At 35.8% G+C, this 21,513-nt stretch overlaps 1 protein-coding gene across 4 annotated transcripts; it reads left to right on the forward strand.

The window, feature by feature from the left end:
* Window positions 1-1,721: 1,721 nt before the first annotated feature.
* Window positions 1,722-20,675, forward strand: LOC126972547 (CLIP domain-containing serine protease HP8-like). 4 transcript variants are annotated; one of them, XM_050819389.1, is made up of 9 exons: window positions 1,722-2,006; window positions 4,701-4,870; window positions 5,380-5,662; window positions 9,044-9,234; window positions 10,898-11,003; window positions 11,733-11,910; window positions 18,853-19,054; window positions 20,190-20,338; window positions 20,651-20,675. In XM_050819389.1, exons 1-9 carry the CDS (start codon window positions 1,949-1,951, stop codon window positions 20,658-20,660), a joined length of 1,347 nt encoding a protein of 448 aa, XP_050675346.1. In that variant the 5' UTR covers window positions 1,722-1,948; the 3' UTR covers window positions 20,661-20,675. The 4 variants fall into 4 exon arrangements, with proteins under 4 accessions (XP_050675346.1, XP_050675345.1, XP_050675347.1 ...); XM_050819388.1 differs by lacking the exon at window positions 20,651-20,675 and having other exon boundaries at window positions 20,190-20,379; XM_050819390.1 differs by lacking the exons at window positions 18,853-19,054; window positions 20,190-20,338; window positions 20,651-20,675 and adding an exon at window positions 12,599-13,115 and having other exon boundaries at window positions 1,726-2,006.
* Window positions 20,676-21,513: the final 838 nt, after the last annotated feature.

A 21,513-nucleotide genomic window follows, 5' to 3' on the forward strand; every position in this document is an offset into this window, starting at 1 on the left:
GACGTTCCGCTGATCATAATTGATACGCCCTGCCCATTAAAATGCAGTGCCGCTCAGGATTCTTGAAATACCCAAAAATTTTTAAGCGGCACTACATCTGCGCTCGTCACCTTGAGACATAAGATGTCAAGTCTCATTTGGCCAGTAATTTATTTAAGTCTTTACCAACAATTTTTTAAAGTAGTGTGGAACACTACTTCAAACCGGCCCATATTTGTGTGCTTTATAACGTGCGGTTCTGGCCACATAACGAGTATTGTAATCTTTGAACAGAGCTACTCGAATTGTCGGGGTCCAGTACTCTCTGAAAATTTCCATTAATTGGCGTTGTGGAGAGACGTTGCGTCTTAGAAGACACAAAATGACTGACTGATGGCAGACCGCATTTGTCACGGGCATAAAAGTATGATTTATAATTTTGTCTTTCTAGTAAAATGACGCTGTACCGAGAGCTAAACTTAAGACCCTTTATCCGTTATATGTGTTACTATATGATGTGTAATTACTTAGCAACCAAATCACTATAAAGAACATAGGTAGTTGTTTGTTCTCTAAAAATCTACTTATTTGATACCACATCAGTGGCAAAAAAAAAACGAATTTAAGAATGAATTTTGTGTAGGTATTCTTAAAAATAAGAAATGTTAGTACGTCATTTTTATATCAGTTAAAACAAAGATACTGCAAACAAGACACGGGCACAGGAATCAAACCAGCAATCCTTACTTTCAAGGTGTAACTGTTTATGTAATTTATTTATTTACCCATAATATGACGATATTTATTTTTATTTAAGAAAACCATCTGATTATCAGATATTAAAAAATCGGAGCTACAAGTAACGTGGCTATATAATAACTATGACTAATAACGGAAAAAAATTTGTGGTATCTGGTATCCCCCGTAACTGCACACACACTAGCGTAATGTTGCTTCACTTCTTAATATCATGGCACGGAGTCCTTCTTTTTTTATTCGTCTGTAGGTACATCATATATTTTTTTAGTTTTATCATTCTCTTATTTTAGAAGTTACAAGGACACATTTTACCACTTCAGAAGTGTCCCCCGCGCAAATTATTCAGTTTAGAAAAAATTATATTACAAACCTCGATATTATTTTTGAAGACCTATCCATAAGTATCCCACACGTATGGGTTTGATGAAAAAAACATTTTGAGTTTCAAAGGATGGGAGGTACCCCCAAAATTTATTGTTTTTTTTTTCTAATTTTGTGTGAAAATGTTATTGCACGCGGACATTGTACAAGGTACCATCTACACGCTTCAATACAGGGCTACAGCAAACCCAAGCGCTGGCAGCTATTTCAGTCAACGGATCAGCCTAGTTAGCGGAAATGCTGCCAGTTTTCTTAGTAGGTAATCATAGTATCCTAACTAAAGTTAGAAGCATTGTTTTCCTTGAATAAATAATATACCGTACCGCTAAAGTGAAAGGATAAATCATACGTTGATTTGGGATTCCACAAAAGTTAAGGTTAATTAGTCATCACGGAAACGAATAGCCGATATTTAACATTGACGTGAAACAAAGTAATGCGTGTTGGCTTACGATCGGTGACTCGCGTCCATTACTTGTTGACGTCGTGTATAATTTAAAACTGGCATGCATGTATAATAGCGATGAACTGATGTTTTCCCGTTAAACTGGTATGGTAATCTCTGCGGAGTTGATTGTATGCGTCATTACCGATCGAAAACGGCAAGATTTTGCAACATATCAACGAAAACTGTCCAAACAGACGCGGGTGTTATCAAAACAAATAAAATGAATTAAATTAATAATTCCAATCTTAAATGCAGAACACGTTCTGTGTCTCATGCATATTCTTGTGATATGAATTATAATAATTATTGCTTAGTCGAGTTGTGTGTTTGTCTACGTCTTTATGTGTTGTGTTGTGTTCACGCTAGAGTGAGATAAAAAACATGGCGTTAAAATACATTGTTATTCTTGTGATTTCGTACTTATCAGCGACGGAAAGTTGTAAGTTCTTTGTTTTACCAGTTGTTAAGGCTAATTAGTGCTTTTACGCAAATTATCGTGGTAAAACGTGTTCAATGTTCTTAGTAACATAGAAGTCGTATTTTGTTATTGAGTAGAAGGACAAACTACCGTGCTGGTCACATGGCCTGGTGAGTGATCACCGCCCATACTTACTTTCTACACCAGAGGGATCACAGGACCGATGTCGGCCTTAAGTTTGGTGTAAGAATTAGTTGAAGGTGGAATAGGAAACATTTTAGTTAGGATGAAGGCGGAAGAAATGATTCTTTAAAACCAAACTATAGGTGAACCTCAGATTTGCAGGTAGATGATCTAGCAGCCTGATAATATGTGAACAATTTTGATTTGTCAATGTGTGTGTTAGCTAGTGGTTTATCATTCAAAATACTGAGGAGTAAGGAACTAATGTCAAGAGTCGCTGACTGTTAACTAGTTGTCTATCAAAATCAGTTAAAGTAACAACAGGTTCGCTTTCCTTTTCTATCTTGTTGTATCTCCGTTAGAGATGTTCTTCTCTCTCGCACATTTTTTTTTGCTATACGATAGTATATGGTTATTCTATGGTACAACTTGTTTTCCGCACCACACTGGTAATGAGAACATGTACCTATGTCCTGCAAAACCCAACGATACACATTTCTTTGAAGTAGCTTTACACGCTTATGTTTATAATAGCATGAAAGAACCGGTAAAGAACGTATAAATAACATTGAAATGTGTTAACTTTTGTAAGTTTACTGATCTTGACATGATATTTACTTTTAGCGGAAAAACAAATCATTAATTTTTCATTGGTATGTTTGTGTGTTGAGGCTTATCTTTGAAACGGATAATTTTTTAAATCACTTTAGCTGGAATAAATAAAAAAACTTTTATAACAAAATTGCTACGTGTGTGATGGTATATACTTATATTAAAGAGTATCTTGGAACTTTGAAATTTTAATTACTTACTTGATAACCAATTTATCTTATAATTTTAACTCGTTATTACCTCTCCCACTTTTAAAACAATTGTCACTCATTTTTTTATGCCTTTTAATCAAAAATAAATAGATAGATTTCATATCTGTTTAGTCGACACATAATGCCAGCGGCCTTCAGCTATTAGGAAGTAACTTGAGTCGCTCTCCATAACCTCAACACGTACCCACGCAATGCACCTTTCTTGCACCTTTATCAAGCATTCAATAGACATTTTATAATATTACTTCATCAATTTTTGTGCCTGTGTAAGGCCTTCCTTTATTAGTGATTTGGCATTACTTACCTTTTAATAATTTTTTAGAAACCTTTGCACGGCTTTGATCCCTATGGCATCACGTAAACTCACACGGAGGGTTAAGCTCAAGATATTCCGGTCCAACGTGAAGACCGTATTGCTGTATGGGTGTGAGATGTGGAAGGTCACCAAGTACATCTCTCATCAACTTCAGGTTTAGGTCAACCGATGCCTTTGCAATATCCTCGGTATTGACTGGCCCGACAAAATTTCCAACGATCAATTTTGGCAACGCTGTCATGAAGTCCCAATAGGCAACACACTGCTGCTCTTGGTAACTTCAACCAGCCGTCCCTGCCACCGTTGTACATGAGAAATGACACCCTGGCCCATACGGCAAAAGACAAAGCTGATCTTCTGTGCGCTCTTTTTGCCTCCAACTCGACTCTTGACGACAACGGAAACACACCGCCGACCATCCCGCGGTGGATGATTGTCAGAGCTCTATGCCTGAAGTACAGTTCAGACAGAAAACTGTTCCGCGAGCTCTGTTTTCGTTGGACGTCAGGAAGTCGAGCGGGCTGGATGGAATTTCCCCAATCGTGCGTGGGATATAGCGAACGCCATTAATCGTGTAGGTATGACACTAGGCGCTTCTCTCAAAACTTCCATCATTTGGGCTTCCCGAGAGCTTATGCAAGTGGACCTCCAGCATTTAAAGAAGCTCTCGCTAAATAACTGGATTAGGGATCAGACAGTAGAAGGTAGTATTTTGTGAACGGTACGTATCGCGCGGAAGTTCCTCAGTCTGTCATCCTACCCACCGGCGGAATTGTAGTGAACCTACGACGACGGGACTCTTTTTTTATATTTATATTCATAATGTTGTTTTTTAAAAATATGTTGTAGAAGGTGTAGAAGGGCCACCCTCTTAATTTAAACACAGAATTCTTATAATCACTGTATTTGGGCAGTCTCCAACTAGAATTCATAAGAAGTTATAAATACTCAAACTTAGCACTAGCTTATATAAGGCACGCCTGTCAACTGTGATAATGTTACCAACAGTACTGTTGTCTGTTAGTTGTCACTGCTGTAGTGGCAAGCTACTTGTAAAGATCTGAATATTTTATGATATTATAGTTATTCTAATCATATTTAAACTGTAGTGATAATTATATAAAAAAATACTTAAACAGTAATAAAAAATAAATAAAAGTAATGAATTATAGCAGTTAACAAACGCAGTAATTGTTAATAGGGATATCTTATGGCTATGCCGTTGGTAGCGTTTTGAACACATTAACAAATCCCCTGACAACTCCTGCAAATTTGTGTTTGATAGTGTCAAATACGTACGAGGTAGGCTGCAATAGTTCACATTAAGGTCGTTGTGCCTCTGTACTGCAGTATTATTGTTTCACAGGTATTGTAATAAATTAATGTTTTCAGCGTACCCTGGTGAAAGTTGCTTCGCTGTCGACCAGCCAGGTACATGTATGAGGCTGTCGAGATGTTCGGGACTCTTGCTAGAAATAAAACGAGCTGGGACTCCTATGCCTGCACACATGAGACGAAAACTGCAATCCCTTGGGTGTGGATTTGAATCTAATGAGCCCTTGGTAAATAGGTATACCATATAAATACGTTGAGTAAAGACAAAACACTGTTATTTTATGTGCTTTGTTAATTTTTTTTCACGCAAGTATTCTAGAGAAGAAGGCATAGCTTACAGACCTCCATTGGATATCCTCAAATTCTAAATTCGAATATTTTTATTCAAAATAGGATATGATTTCGTCTATTGAAAGTCAAAAACTAAAACCCATTTGAAAAAACACCTGAGAAGAACGGGCACAAGAAACTCAGCGGGCTTCTTTTTTGTCAAACATATAGTTACAAAGTAATATCGTACAATAAAACTTATTATTAAATAGCCTAAGGGCGGTCACTCCATTCCCAATCTGTGGTATCATTAAGAAAGTCATTTATTCTATCGTAACCTTTCTACACAAAAGTTTTTTAAAAACATCTCCGGCTATGATAAAAATTCTAACTGGTGGTCAGAAATGTAGACGGGCGAACAAGGCTTGTATTAATATTTATTAAAATATCTATTTATTGTATACAGGTATGCTGCGCCTCAATAACAGATAATTCTAACACGAACTATGATGATAAAGACATCAGAGAGAGACCAAGTCAACAGCAACCACATACTCCTGATATGAGTGATGTCAACAAGCGTGGAGAGAATGACAACTCAGAACAGATTCCAGAGGACGTAAGCAGACACCCGAACCGGCATTTGTTGGAGAAAAATTGTGGGACAATAGAGAGTGATAGAATCTTTGGAGGGAACAGGACGCGACTGTTCGAGATGCCGTGGATGGTTCTTCTGTCATATGAATCAGGTAATGCAATGTTATAATTAAAACACATTCAATCATCATAGGTATTATATATAATATATCATATGTATTGACGACCTGTATAGCCGAGTGGTTAGCGATCCTACCTACTAAGCTAGAGGTCCCGGGTTCGAATCCTGGTGGGTGCAAGTATTTATATGATGAATATGGATGTTTGTTTCCGAGTCATGGATGTTTAAATGTATTTATGTTTGTTTAAGTATATTGTATTAAATATATCGTTGTTTTGCAACCCGTAACACAGGCTATATATGCCTAATTTGGGGCAAGATAATTTGTGGTAAAAGTGTGTCAATATTATATTATATTATATTATTATTATATCTATTGACTATAATAATAGGTCAAACCTTGCATCATGTCTTTTTTTATTTCCGAAAATCATATTTTTTCTAAGAGACAATTCAAGACGTCGCTAAGGAAGAACAATTGCTTTATACAAAGATTCCGGAGAATGGAGAGGTGTATAAATAGTGAAGTAATATACTTTGAAAAGCAGTAAATATCTAAATATATAAAAATGAATTGCTGTTCGTTAGTCTCTCTAAAACTCGAGAACGGCTGGATCGATTTGGCTAATTTTGGTCTTGAATTATTTGTGGAAGTCCAGAGAAGGTTTAAAAGGTGAATAAATATGAAAATGCTCGGAATTAAATAAAAACAACGATTTTGATTTTTCTTTGATGTGTCCCCCGTCGTTCAGTAATCAAATTAAAATAATAGTTTAAAATGAATGAATGAACTTCAGCTGAACAGTTGTTAATTATATATCAGATTATTTTTATGTAGATTGATAAATCTTAATTTTTGTCGAAAAATAAAATTTCTGAACCTAACTGCACCAACAAAACAAAAAGTTTATCAGAAAGCTTTGAATTGATTAACAGATTGTATCATAACTGTGTGTGTCTTATCAACATCAAATTGAAACCTTATATATAGCCAGTATTTCAAGAAAACTCTGTTTTGTAACTTAGGAATATCGTGTGTATTTAATCGAAAATAATAATAAAATTTCATTCGTACCGAGCATTTTTTTTATTTGTTTTTATAAAAAAGATTCCTTTTGTTTGTTTTAAGTCTATTTTATACAAAAGTTTAGGTATTTTATTTATCGATTGACGCAGTACGAAGTCTGCCGGGTCAGCTAGTATTATTATAAACTTAATGGCACATCCTACGTCAAATCGCTTAGCAAGATCTTGACCTTTATCAATAATTCGATACCAATCACGTTAAAATAAATATATGTTATAGTTCACGATTCGATCTAGCTACTATATTATACAGAAACATGATTACAAAGAATTTCTTCGACAGAATAAAATCACAAAATTGTCTCCAAACCAAAACTAAACCGTCAGCATTAAAACAATACTTTGAATATTAACTTTAAAACTTTGCATAGTAACTAACTAAACTAAATTGAATGCAGCGATCATCTTACATAGATTCTTAAAATAACCATTTCATTAATTAAAAAGAAATATTTATTCGGATTTTTGTTGGATGCTCAGGATCAGTGTCGTTGTGTCTGTCTGTCTGTGGATGTCGGAGGGCGTGAGTACTGGCTGTGTCACTCAGCACTCGGGCACAGATATAATCTTACATTACTTGATCGCTGCTGCCAAATATTTGTTTTCAGTGGTTATAAAAAACACTAAATATCGAGAATTAATAAAAAGGCCTGCATACTAAATCACATTCTTTAAATATATTTTTGAACTCTTATACTCTTTGATCTAGCCACAAATTAGAAAATCCATTTTTCTTTATCATATCATATCTGGCAATAATTATATATTTATTTGCAAAAAACATAGTAAACAATGGTGTTAAAATATTGTAATAATGAGGTTATATGTTTTGCTAGCACTATTCCTGGGATGCAAATATTTAACTTAATACAATTAATATCATAATTTCTTATCCATAAATTCCTTAACACTATAAAAATTAAAAGCATTTAGCCAACTATATAGCTTATTCTTAAATAATCTAGAATTTAAATTTTTCATGCTACTCGGTAACTTATCATAAACACGAACATATCACATACACAACATCATGTAGAATGAGTCTTTGTGGATCACGTTGGTTCCGTAGATTTAGATCATTAGCTGACTTAAACAATTCTTTATTTTTTAACAAACATACATATTATCTTGAAAATATAAAGCGACGGCAAAGGTAACAATCCTAGTTTTTTTTTATTTTATTAATATGGGTTGACACGATTTCTCAGAAGGCATCCCGTACATTGCCCTAATACACTTTACTTGAGCAATAAATGCTCTGTTTATATCTGTACTGTGTCCCCATAATATAGAAAGCCCGTAACGCAGTAGCGATTCTACATGTGAGTGATAAGTCATGATAGCAGTTTTTCGGCTTGTTACGTATTTGACTTGTTTAAGCGCATATGTAAATATTAAATAATAACTCAGAAAGTGAGTTAATAGTGACGATTTCTTTCATAAATTTATATTCAGTTTAAATGAAGTTTATTTTCATTCTCAAAAAGTATTGGCACTTACATCAGAAATTGTAATTTAACAACTATAATATTTACAAACGGTTACGTTATTTTGAGGGTATCTACGTAAACAGAGCAATACAATAGTAAGGTGAATGCTATTCACAATGTTAATTTCAGATAAGATAATATAAATCAAAACACTCATGAAAATACTGTGCTAAAATATTTCATAATTATTCAGTTTATGTCTTTGAAGAATCGCTTCAAAAGAAGTCAATCTTTGGTCATTTATATCCGAGGGTTGGGTGTTGTATAACTTAGTACCCTTAAAGCATCATTTATGTCGTGTTTTAATATGCAACGCTTTTCATTAGGTCATTTTGGAAAAAGTGCTACGACCCTGTTAATTCCTATATAGAAATAAATTAAAGTAGGAATGCTCGCGTTAATTCAAAAAATATCCTTTACCACATTGTGGGAATGGCGCCATCGCCATTGTTTTATGAAAAACTTGAATAAATAACAAACTTCATGCGTCTCTTCTTCTCAGGCATCCATCACTCTTGCGAATGATTGTAACAATTTGATTGTTATTAAGTTCTTTATGAATCTAACAGTAAACGTGTGCTTAAAGACAATGTAAGCAGTAAGCACACTTTTCTTCGTAGTCGTCCACTGTCACTGTCCGAATCAAGTCTGAACTACACTAACTGTTTTACATTGCTGCTTATTCTTCAATATATTCTAAACAACTGGAGTAAATGCGGCAATGTATAGATATGGCAGTCGAAGATTAAAATGATGTAATTTGTGGCATGTTCCATATATCGGCTTTGTTTTTATACAACATATAGAACGTCATTAATGACAATAATAAATTTAAGGTCGAGGTCTAAAGCTAAGCTGTGGAGGTACCCTAATAAATGAATGGTACGTGCTGACTGCGGCCCATTGTGTCTCATTCCTTGGATCCAAGCTGAAGCTGCGAGCTGTGATACTAGGAGAGTATGACGTCAGAAAGGAAACTGATTGTGAGAGAATCGAAGGAGAGTTGTTTTGTGCACCCCCGGCTATGGTAAGTGTTAAATCTTTTATTCGGTTCTCCGTGTAGGATGCAACTTCGGTGTGCGAGTTTCTTTAGGGCTGCAATTGAGTTAAATTAATGAAAGTAAGAAGTGATTGTGATTGGCTATGATGTGAGTCGTATTCTTATTATTTTTATGATTTGGGGATTCTATAAATCCTAGGATCTATTGTGCCTCCTTCTTGCGCTAGCGCGCCTGCCCTCAACTTAAAAGTTAAGGAGGAGAATCGAGGCTACTTACTAGGATACGTGTTACTGTGTAAATTATATCTTCGAGACTTTTATAAGGCGTAGGATTCTCAGAGGGTCCAGACAGGGCACGTCCTCTGCTTTAAGTGAAGGTGTTTTAAGATACCCCAGCCTGATTCTGGCAATGGCTTCGCATTCCAGAAGAATGTGTATGGGGTCTTCAGTGGCTTCGCAGCAGAATCTGCACAGGTTTGATTCACTGAGACCCATTCTGGCTAGGTGCAGATTCAGCTTGCAATGGCCGGATAGGAACCCCGTGAGGGCTCTCAGTTGTGTCCTGTCCAAGCCTATGCATTTTTTGGCGCGCTTATGTCGATAGTTGCCTAGGAGCATCTTAGCTTGCCGATGGCCTGGTAGCGAGGACCAGTAACTGGCTGCCTCCAGCATTTCTTGATTCCTTAGGACATTGCGGATAAGAGATTCTCCAGCTCCACGAAAGGGTTCAGTGCCTATGATGGGGGATTAGGCTCCATCCTTAGCTAGCTGATCAGCTTTCTCATTACCTACTATACCTTTGTGCCCCGGTATCCAAGCCAGGGTAACTTTATTTCTCTGGCAGAGGACATCCAGTTTTCTTCTGCATTCCCACACTAACCGTGAAGTTATTGTTTAGGACGTCAGTGCCTTGAGAGCTGCTTGGCTATCTGACATTATGGCAATGTTCCTTGACTGGTAATTCCTGTCGAGGTTCATTTGTAGGCATCTGTCTAGTGCATATACTTCCGCCTGGTATATAGTTGCTGCTTACCTAAGGCTTCATGATAATTGATTGCTGGGCCAAAATCTCCAACACCGGTACCGGTTTGAGTCCTGGAGCCATCCGTTATGGTGTGACTGTACCACTTTATCGTAAACCGAGATTTAACAGCAAAATGGCAGATTCAGTGAATCAATTTTTTCTTTCAATCACGTTAATGAGGTTGATAAATACTCAATTGCCAATAGCAACCAACAATTAGGGTCATATCTCATGAATAAATTTTGTATTAAAAAAACATAAAATATTTAAAAAGGATTTTTAATAAAAAAAATTAATACCACCTACAAAAACATTTACAAACAAGCTATCATGCCCGGACGAGAAAAAAATAAGGACTCCGTGTCACCTTACATAACAGTGAGGCACCAAAACAAGTCGCACAACGCATACACTTACGCTAATACAAGCCGATCCTCCGCCATTATGAGATTTGACATCGTCTGTGACAGATCAGTTAGCGTCGCAATAAAATATTTTAAAAATGCCGTCGTGCGTTGTGAAAAGATGTAAAAACAATAATATGAAAGTATTTGTGGATCATGGACTCAATGACTGATTTATTGCCTTTTGATTTTTTTTATGTTTTTATAAATATAGTAAATTCTCTGTGAACCGCTCAACATATTTAATAATATTTACTTTCAGAATGTGTCAATCGAACGCACAATACCACATCCAGGATATCGACCCGAAACATTGTTCGACGATATTGCTCTCATTCGACTGTCGCAGCCGGCGGACTTTACCGTAGGTAAGAACGTATCACCCAAGCACAGCCCTAGCTACACCCACCAGCTTTCATGACTGACTACAACAGATTACAGATAACTCAGCTTATTAGAGGCGCGTTCATATTATACGCTCGGAGGGCAACTTTTCACACTGACGCAGTTTCGAACCTCCGAGTAAAACTTTCTGCTGACGCAATTTGTTTGTTTGACACCGGAGTGATGCAACTTTTTAATCCTTAATATTTTTTGTTGGAAAACATTGTTTCGTTTATCTGGCAATTGAGAATTGAGCAGGATATTAGTTTAATGTAGTACAATCATGCTTTGGGATTGCCAAGGTACTGCAGTCCCTCGGGTATGTTTGCTGAATCGAGGGTGCCTGATTTCTATGCTGTGATGAGAAAAAGAGTTGCTTCCTTCTGGGATAGACTCCGCAAATCTCAGAACTGCATTCTCCAAACGGTTTGTGACGGGATGCCTAGCAATATTTTTTCATATTGGCTATCTGTGCATAAAAACAAAAATAGTAAATAAATGATGGTGCTTGGACCAAGACGCCTGGGAAGAGCTTTATTCATAATAATATATTATTATAACTTTTGTGTAAATTTTACATTTTATCTTTATATAATGTATTAGAATATGAGTACTTATTTGTTTCATAATATGTATACTGGGTAATTTATCCTTTAATAAAAACTTATTATTATTATTATTAAAGTCACACAACTATAATATATTTTTTTCAGACAGTATGAAGCCTATATGTCTACCCATAACTCCAAGCTTACAAAATGAAAGATTAGAAGGACAACAGGGCGTGGTTGCCGGCTGGGGGTCCACAGAAGATGGGCTTCAGTCGCCCGTGCTGCTCAGCGTCGCCCTGCCCATCATTACTAACAGCGAGTGTCAAGGCATCTATAACGAGTACGTGTTCATTCTGCCTCTATTTAGATATTTTTATTTTTATACTAAATCCAAAAGAATTGCTAAAAGATATTTATGTGGTAAAGGTATCTACAATATAAATGACTTTCTTAATGATACCACAGATTGGGAATGGAGCGACCGCCCGCAGGCTAATAAATATTAAGTTTTATTGTACGTTACATTGTAACCATATTTTTTTATGATACAAAAAAGAAACTTCCTGAGTTTCTTGCGCCCGTTCTTCTCAGGTCTGAGGCATACTTTTTTAGAATGGGTGTTAGTAAATATTTGAATTTGAATTAAATTTATTTTTAAATCTGGCTATGTCATGCTTTGTCCGGGCATGTTTAAATTAAGTCATAAAATACCATATGTGGATAAGATACAGGCATGGAATACCATATTGTATTTTTTTAACTTGGATGGCGGTGATTTTTAGTTACAAAACTTTGTTTTTTTTTAATAGTTTGTAGAAAATTAAATCTATAATATCAGTCTAGTATGTTAATGTTTAAGTAAGTGTAGTGTTATGTTTAATTGAAGCGGTTTTAATTAGAAACAGCCCGGTAACAGACAGACGGACTGACATATGAATGATAAGATGGATGGCCAGAGGCATTTTAGTAAAAGGACATCCAAGTCTTAAAAGAAGGCAATAAAATGTGGAAATATTAATATATTTCAGATCACCGCACATTTATAACAAACAGTTGTGTGCCGGAGGTGTTCAAGATAAGGACTCATGTGGCGGTGATTCCGGGGGCCCGTTGATGTTACCTGGAAGATTCAGGAATCTTGGAGTACGCTACGTGCAGCGTGGCATAGTATCCTACGGGTCGAAGCGGTGTGGGGTTGGCGGGTATCCTGGAGTTTATACTCGAGTAGCCTTCTACATGAAATGGATATTGGATAATATGAGTGCTTAACGTTACAAATAATTAATGTATGATTGGACATTGAGGGCATAGTCCCAATTTATATGTCGCTGCATCGTATCCGGCTCGAAGGATCAAATTTCCCGCGGACTTAACTCAAACTCGAGCCCGATTTTGAGCAGTATTCATGCCTATTTAACGACGGGTAGATTCCAAAAAGATTACTCATTCTTTTTATACCTAGTATCCATGTTATTATAACTATTTTATAAGTTGTTGTACATTATAATTTGTAAATATTACAGAAATAAAGACCATTTTGTATTATTATTATTATTATTATTATTTTAGTGATTTTATGAATAGAAATTTTGTCGGGCAGCTGCTCGGACAGTCTTCGTTCTGTCAAAAGTTAATAGTAAAAATGTATCGATATTATTTAAACGAGTGTAAAAAACAAAAATAATTAATTTACGTTATTACTGAGTGAGCGACTGACTGCGAGTGACGAGAAATTAACAGGACAGCAACTTACAAACATTCAAATTCAAATTCAAATATTTTTATTCAAAATAGGATTTTAAATCACTTATTGAACGTCAAAAACTACCACCCATTCAAAAGAGACTGCCTCAGTCAGACCTGAGAAGAATGGGCGCTAGAATGGAATGCAAACACTAATTTGAGTTACTTAAAATACAAAATGAAAAGCTTCATATTATCTGAGCGATCTTATATTTGTTTAAGTGTCAATGTTACATCCTGCATATTGTTCAATATTTGGCATTACAGTATTTATTTAAACTCATGTTTCGAATAAAAGAAACCACTTTGTATAATACTATAATGAGCACAGCTTAAATTTTTTTTTGAAAATTTGCTCATGAAATAACCAAAGATACCTACACCTAAATAAGCCAAGATATTTAATTGTTTATTATTATTATTCCGAAAAAATAAATCAAAATGTATTTACTTAAATCAAATGAACAAAAAACAACGCTACTGGTACGCAGCCCAACTCACCTGACAACCCAATTTGAATTCGCGCGCATCAAACTCTCTGTAGTTTTAATTAAGGCGCTATAATCCTAAAAAGTAACATTTTTGAAAATCTACTTAAAATACTTCTATAAATACTACGGTTCCAGTTTCCATTCGATCCCAAATTCGTTCTCTGCCCCCTCGAGAAGCTCGGATACGGTATCCATATTGTTGAAATCATAATTTTGCGCGGCGGACATCTTGGATTTAAAAAAAACCTGCACGATACAAGGCTAGTAGGGTAGATGTTCTACTTACTAGTGGCCGTGCGCTAAACCTGCACGATACTTGTATCGTGCAGTACTACTAGCCTTGGCTAGTAGGGAAGCCCGAGAGTAAGAAATACTCTTCCTCAATCGGTGTCACTCGCTCTCTCCCTTGAAGAAATACCTCCTCAAGAAGAACAAAAACGTCTCAAATTTTCCTGACGCTCTATTCCGTTCCATTTTTAAAAAAATTACCCTCATGCGCCTAAAGAAGTTTCACTTCAAAATGCATAAAAATATCACAGCATTTCTTACTTTGCGCAACTGTAAGTTTTATAAAATATTACGCGGTCCGTCCGGGGTGAGTTCGTTGACCCGCATCGCTTGGCTCGTGTCTCTGCCATGCCCGGGTTGAACGTATATCTAACGCTATAGATATATATCTAAAAAGCGCTTTTTGCCTAGTGTTGGGAAAACATCGCCTTAAAAATAGTATCAAAATAAAAATAGACATAAGACCTCAAACAGAATATCAGTAACCAATAATCATTTGTAAAGCAGCTTACAAAAGAAGCTTAAGGTGAATTTTTTAGTAGTTCGTTATGTAAAACTTCAATTGGAAAACTAATCTTAATATTTAAGTTGCCCTCTCTGTATTTCTAGTCGCTTACTTAGTAATTTAGTCGCACGGCTACAATTTTAATATCTGAAATGATTATATGGATTTTATTATAAATCAATTTTCGTTGATACTGTAGTTAATTTTTCAGTTACTCAAATTCATACCGCTCAAGTTATTAAGACAATTCTTTTTTTTTATTCGATCGTTTTGTAATTCCCCAAAATAATATACGTATATGTAACGTTATTACCGAATGATCCCATTATTAATGTCTTAACAATAAGGAAGATTACTTACAAAAACAAGTTTTCCATTTCGTAGACTGCAATACTTTATCAACTTGATGGTACTTACTCATTTTTTTTTTATGGAATAGGAGGACAAACGAGCGTACGGGTCACCTGGTGTTAAGTGATCACCGCCGCCCACAATCTCTTGCAACACCAGAGGAATCACAAGAGCGTTGCCGGCCTTTAAGAAAGGAGTATGCGCTTTTTTTGAAGGTACCCATGACGTATCGTCGCGGAAACAGCGCATAACGAAGCTCATTCCACAGCTTGGTAGTACGTGGAAGAAAGCTCCTTGAAAATTGCACTGTGGAGGACTGCTACACATCCAGATGGTGAGGATGATATCCTAACTTGTGGCGTGTCGTGCGAAGGTGGAATTTGGCGGCAGGAACCAGGTTAAACAGCTCTTCGGAGCACTCCCCGTGATAAATGCGGTAGAAGACACACAATGAAGCGACTTCTCTACGCAACGCCAAGTAATGCCGTTCACAGAGCACTGGGTCCCCCACAATTCGAGCTGCTCTACGTTGCACGCGATCGCGCATCGAGCTGATACTGGGGTGCGCCAGGCCAGAGATGACAGCAATACTCCATGTGGACCTGCGCTTTGTACAGCGCTAGAATGTGGGCCGGCTTGAAGTATTGCCGTGCTCTAATTATGACGCCCAGTTTCTTTGAAGCCAATTTGGCTTTGCCCTCCAGATGATGATATTTATCATTGTTTTATGGTATACAATGTTTTTTGTTTGGTAAGTTGGCGGGTAAGCAAATGAAGCTGTTGAAACAGTACTTATTTTTTTGTATGTTTGTAAGGAAATGCATGGAATCAGTTCTAGTTTCTGAAACTTGTGAGTACAATGGCTCCAACCAATGAAAGGCAGTGATTTCACTATTCTATTTGCGTAAAACAATCCTTTTGCTTAATTTTTATAATTCAATGCCTTGCAATACGAGCAAATTAAGTTCATAGATCCAATAGCACCGCATTCGTTAGGGCTGTAGTCAATTGAAACGTCATAACTGAATGACGCTCGTGAAACATTGAATTCGACGCAAGACGACGCGATGCATGTAACACATTGACGTTCTATACATATGATGTAACCTTAAAAAAAGCTCGTACACCTTCCCTAAGGGCGGCGGTGACTACATAACACCTAATACAAACCCCTTTCTTTCAATTCGAAAGAAAACAAATTGAAAGAAATAGAATTTTTAATAAAATTGGTCCTTATTTATTTAATTTTGCGTTACTAATGCCCAAAGACGACGTAATTAGTACATAATAAGGCTGGCACTGCCTATTAAAATGTGTGGAAGTGGAATTTAGTGGTCTATGAAACGTGCAGTAAGAATTGACAATAGTTTGAACTATTAATTACAACATTACAAATTAGTGATATTATGGCGAAGGAATATAATCCGGCTAGGTTTGAAAGCGCACAGTTGCTTAAAACGTAGTGGATTTCGGCTGTTTCAATTTTTACAAGATTATACCCGTCATCTGTCAATCTATCAATGACTGCACGTTTCATATAATCTCTCTTTTCATAGAGAGTTTCACTAGGCTGCTAATGCTGTAAATTGCGGACAACGTCAACAACCACAGTCGAGACAGTGTGTACGTATTTAACAGCTTAACAAAGGCGTTTACCCACTATTTGTATCTATAAGACATATTGTAATCTAATATTATATGCTCTATGGCCTATGCTATGATTTCGATGTACCAACTTATCTCGTAGGCTATGGATTTTTATTTATGTTATTATTCATGATTTATTTTATTTAAGTTATTTTTTTTATAAATAATTTTACCTTAATTTATTTAATTTCGAGTAATCTTTACTACCTTTGGACGACAACTACTTAAGTAGGTAAGTAAATATAACAGATTTACTGTACTGTAGCTATCCAAATGTTTTCTTTAGTGTTAATTCGGCCAATATTTGTCTTTAAAAACAATTCGACACGTGTTTCGCCTCTACACGCGGCATCCTCTGGATATATGTTGTCTCGCCAAAATCTGGCATGAGACTGAAGACTTCAGAGAATAATAACACTAAAGAAAACTCAAAAATTTTGGATAATTATGGTTTTCTATAAAGTAACGCCCTACTTCAATAAATTTTCTGTACTGTAGCTATAAAACTAGTTATAGTAAATGGTATATATTGTGTTGAAACATGAAATACATACATTAGCGGTCTCTTGAAGCAAAGCGAAGCTGACCAATCAAAAGACTTTTGAAGTCGAATAGTTTAAGACGCAAACAAAAGTAAACCGTGATGAGTAAGATGGGACTTACAACCGGAGTCGAAAGTCGAATAAGGAATCGTTGTATTTTGTTGATAATTTTATATTATAAAATATTGGGAGTGGTATACCCCTCGCCAAACTCATTCGCTTCCAAGTTGTCTCCTAATATTATTATTATTTTTATGAAGCCCTCTGAGTTTGTTGCGCCCATTCAAACTTTTTCGAATGGGTGGTAGTTTTTTACTTCCAGTAAGTGATTTTATTACCTATTTACAGCAACTTAAAAATATTTGAACTTGCTGTAAATAAATACGCAGTAACATAAAAAGTATGTATGGGTACGCATGCGAAGAACTAAACCTCTTCGGCCAAAAAAACTTAAAAATAATTATTCCTCGTGCTATTTAACGTTTGTGGAAAGAACAATATTGTTATAAAGAAATATTAAATAAAACCATTGAAAATATTATTATACCCCATAATTTAGATAACGTACATTTAAATATCGTAAAATTATTGGCATACCAGTATAAAGAAATGGGTGTTTGTTACTTTACAAATCATACATACTTGAAAGTTGTAAATAAACTATTCTATAAAAGTATTCTTAAAACCCACGCTCAGAATTTAATCAGAAACTCATCACAACGTTCGTTTGTTGCATTGAAATGCATTCACGACTGTCTCAACTGTGTGTACCGAGTGTATACCGAACTTGAGCGACGCAAGCTATAACGTTCCGGCCGTTTGTACCAAGATAGAATACCTACTGTATACTTATTGCTAACATTACCGTGGCCGCAATACTCTGGGGACAGACATGAGGACTTAATTTGGACTCTTTCAAAATTTTCATTACAGGGATGTAACTACACCATCCGGCAACGGTTCCAAACTGGAAAGCCTTACAAATAAAATTGATATAAAGTTATAACTGAGAATAAACCAAGAATTCGCAAAATGTTGACTATATCGTTGACAACACGTGTCAATACAATGCTAATTTTGAAGTTTTCCGAATGTCAGGCAGCCTTGCAAATAAACGCGGGAAACGTTATGAGCCAATCATAGGCAAAAATGTCTATGTGCAAATTTTGCACATTCTTGGTTTATTCACAGTTATAAATTTTTACCGAGTTTATAACTAGCGTATAGATAACCTGACAGCCGATAATGCGTGAAAAATTTTGATTTGTCAATGTGTGCGTTAGCCAGAGGTTTATTATTCAAAATAATAAGGAACTTATGTCAATCGTGGCTGAATGTTTACGTGTTGTCAATAAAAATCCGTTACAGTAATAGATTCGTTTTATTTATCTTAAACTATCTTGCTGTATCTCCGTAAGAGATGTTCTTCTCTGTCTTTGTTTGCTCCGTGTAAATTAAAAACTATTTCAACAATATTGTCATATTGTTTTTGATAATTTGATACATCCTTGTCAAACCCCACAAAGGAACGTAGTGTTTAAATTCTCTTTGCCCACAAATAAACGCAAGCATGTAAAATATACATTATTATTATTCATACCTAAAAATTATGTCTAAAATGCCTTTTACCAACAAGGTACAGAAATATTCATGACTAAGTGCGATTTCGTTAGTCAGAAGAAGAAAGAAACTGATGATGATCGTTATCAACATAGGAGACAAGTGGGAGAAGCTGCTCCATCATCAAACCAACCAGGGCCTTCAGGAACACGTCAACGGTGCAGCAGGTCGATGTCACATTCCGCAACAAAACAGAAGATTACATCACAAGGCGGTACCAAGCCATTCCAAGACGACACTAAGATTACAAATGAAATCACATTTAGCCAAACCAAGCCCCGCCAGAGAAAGCAAAATGTAAGCTATTGTTTGTAAATTAACTTTATGTTAGTAGTTATCTAAATGTTAGTGTTAATTCCGCGTCTAATAGTGCAGTATGCACAGTGCAGTCCTAGATGCAGTATGCACCTCCTGCCCGCACGTACGACTTACAGTTAGGCCGTTTGTCCACCGCTACCGTCACCGGGACGTCACCGACAATGAGATAATTTCTGGCCGAGATCAAGTTGACGTGACCGTGATCGTTTTTTGTCCACTGCGACGATCTCAGTGGTTCAGTCAGTTTGTTGTAGTTGTCGTGGGTGGTAGTGTGTAGAAATAAAACAAATTAGGGGATGCGTTCAATCGACAACAACTTCTCCTTCTGCTTTTGTACGTTAGAAGGAAAAGCAAAGAATTTATCCGACAATACGCGAAATATACATTAGAGGAGCGATTTATGTACCTCACGACTAGTTTTTAACCGTCTTTAAAAAGGAGAAGTTTCTCAATTCGATCGGTTTTATTTTATGTATGTACACCGTTTACGTTGAGACTTATGATCCAATTTACGTAATTCTTCTTTAGTTCGATGCGGAATAGATGCCATTTGGTCCCATAAAAATTTTAAATAGTTTGGCCGAGTAGTTTTGATTTTATGAACATTTTATATAAATATTTTTGTTTTCGTGGATGATGTTATTATAGTTTGTGTACTGCTTATAGGAGTTTACATTGAGTTTGATTAGTGGTCGTAGACCACCTGTCATTCAAAGCTAACAAACGTTCTTCACAATATTTCAATGTCTCACAAGAACGTGAAATAGGGGATCTATATTATTGTTTAAGGCACGCGGAACCTTTCGTAGGCATAGATAGCTATTTAAAAAAAAAATTAATATATGACAATAAAAAAAACGAAATCTTATAGTTTACCTGATTAATGACACTAAAAAATAAAATAGAAACTACGTTTTATAAACCGACTTCAAAAACTCATAACTATAAAATAACTTAATAGAGATTTAATTTATGCAAATTTTATTACCTTTAATATTAATAAAATGCAATTATTTGTATGTACTATGGCCAAATCTTTGTCTTCTCGTAAGCCCAGTATTGACGACTAGGGATTAGAATTCCCGTATTAATATAGATATTTTATTTTTCACAGGATCGTGGTATCATCGACAAGCTAAGGAGTAATTGGAAGAAACTGATCCATTTCTGGTTGAAGAAATATCAGGATCCGTTCCATATGCAACTTCTAAAGAGCGTCATTTTCTTTACTGTTGGCTTAAAATTGTTCGATGATATTAAAAGGCATGTTGCGAAAACCGAGTAAAAATAAAGAATTAATTAATTGAGATTTTTTAGTTATTTATTGAAGTAGTTTAACCCCCTTATTCATAATGGTCCGCTAACTTTAAACAGCCGCTAAGGAATGTTTTTTCTCATTCTGACTTAGGTCAATAGAAGAAGACAGAGTAAGAATTAGCAATGCTTTAAGTTAGCAGACTATTATGAATAAGGGGGTAAATGTTTTAGTGTTCCAAGTCGGTTTATTTGTGATTCACGAAAATAGATTGCATAGACCCTCGAACTTAATTTAACTGAATATTATATAATATGCAGAATGTCTTAAGGAGCAGTAGATAGTGAAGGAAATAAAGATATTTCTCATTCAAGTTTTGGAGATTATGAGAAATACGATAGTGTATAGACGCTTCATTGTTTTGGTAAGTTTAATTCGTAAAAGAGTTTTATTTTGAGTGTTAGTACAACATTATTTTGCCCTGTAGATATTTATTGAGCAAATATGGATGGATTGTTCGACCTAGGCATACGAGTACATTCTAAAGTCAAATCGGCGATGTACCGAGCATGAGACAATAAAAGACAGGTTAACTTGTAATCAATCATTTAGACACGGACGAGTAAAAAAAGTATTTTAGTAGTCCTTGCGTTTAGAATGGATTTTTTTTAAATTTGAACGCAAAGGAATCTACTATGACAGTTCCTTCAAAGGGTTTTTTGTTTAATTTTAAATTTTTATTTGTATTTTTCTTCTTTAACTTGTTAATTTCAAAATCAGTTTAACCCGAGTCCAGTCACTTTAAGTGTTTTTTTCAGTATTTTGGCATAATACATTATCAAAGCGCGTTTGTAATCTGCAGTTGAGACACCCAAGTTGGTCTTGTGCTGTAAAAAATTAAACCATAAATCGAAAAAGCTGTATATTTTGCCCCTGCTGATTAATGGGATGCAAGGGATCTTGGGAGACGATTCTGCGTACGAATATAGTTTGTATAATAAACAATGAAGCTCAATAAGTAGAACCGTCTAGACACACCAGTCACTACGGTGCACGGTGTGGTGGTTCGATCCTCGCCCGCCACGTACCAATGTACGAACGTCTATGCGACGCTTAATAAGCTCGGCACTCGGCAACGGTCCAGCATTCTGCTATTTATTTATTATGTTGTTATTTCTCTGGT

Source organism: Leptidea sinapis, chromosome 26 (genome assembly GCF_905404315.1).
Source record: "Leptidea sinapis chromosome 26, ilLepSina1.1, whole genome shotgun sequence".
Taxonomy (NCBI): Eukaryota; Metazoa; Arthropoda; class Insecta; order Lepidoptera; family Pieridae; genus Leptidea; species Leptidea sinapis.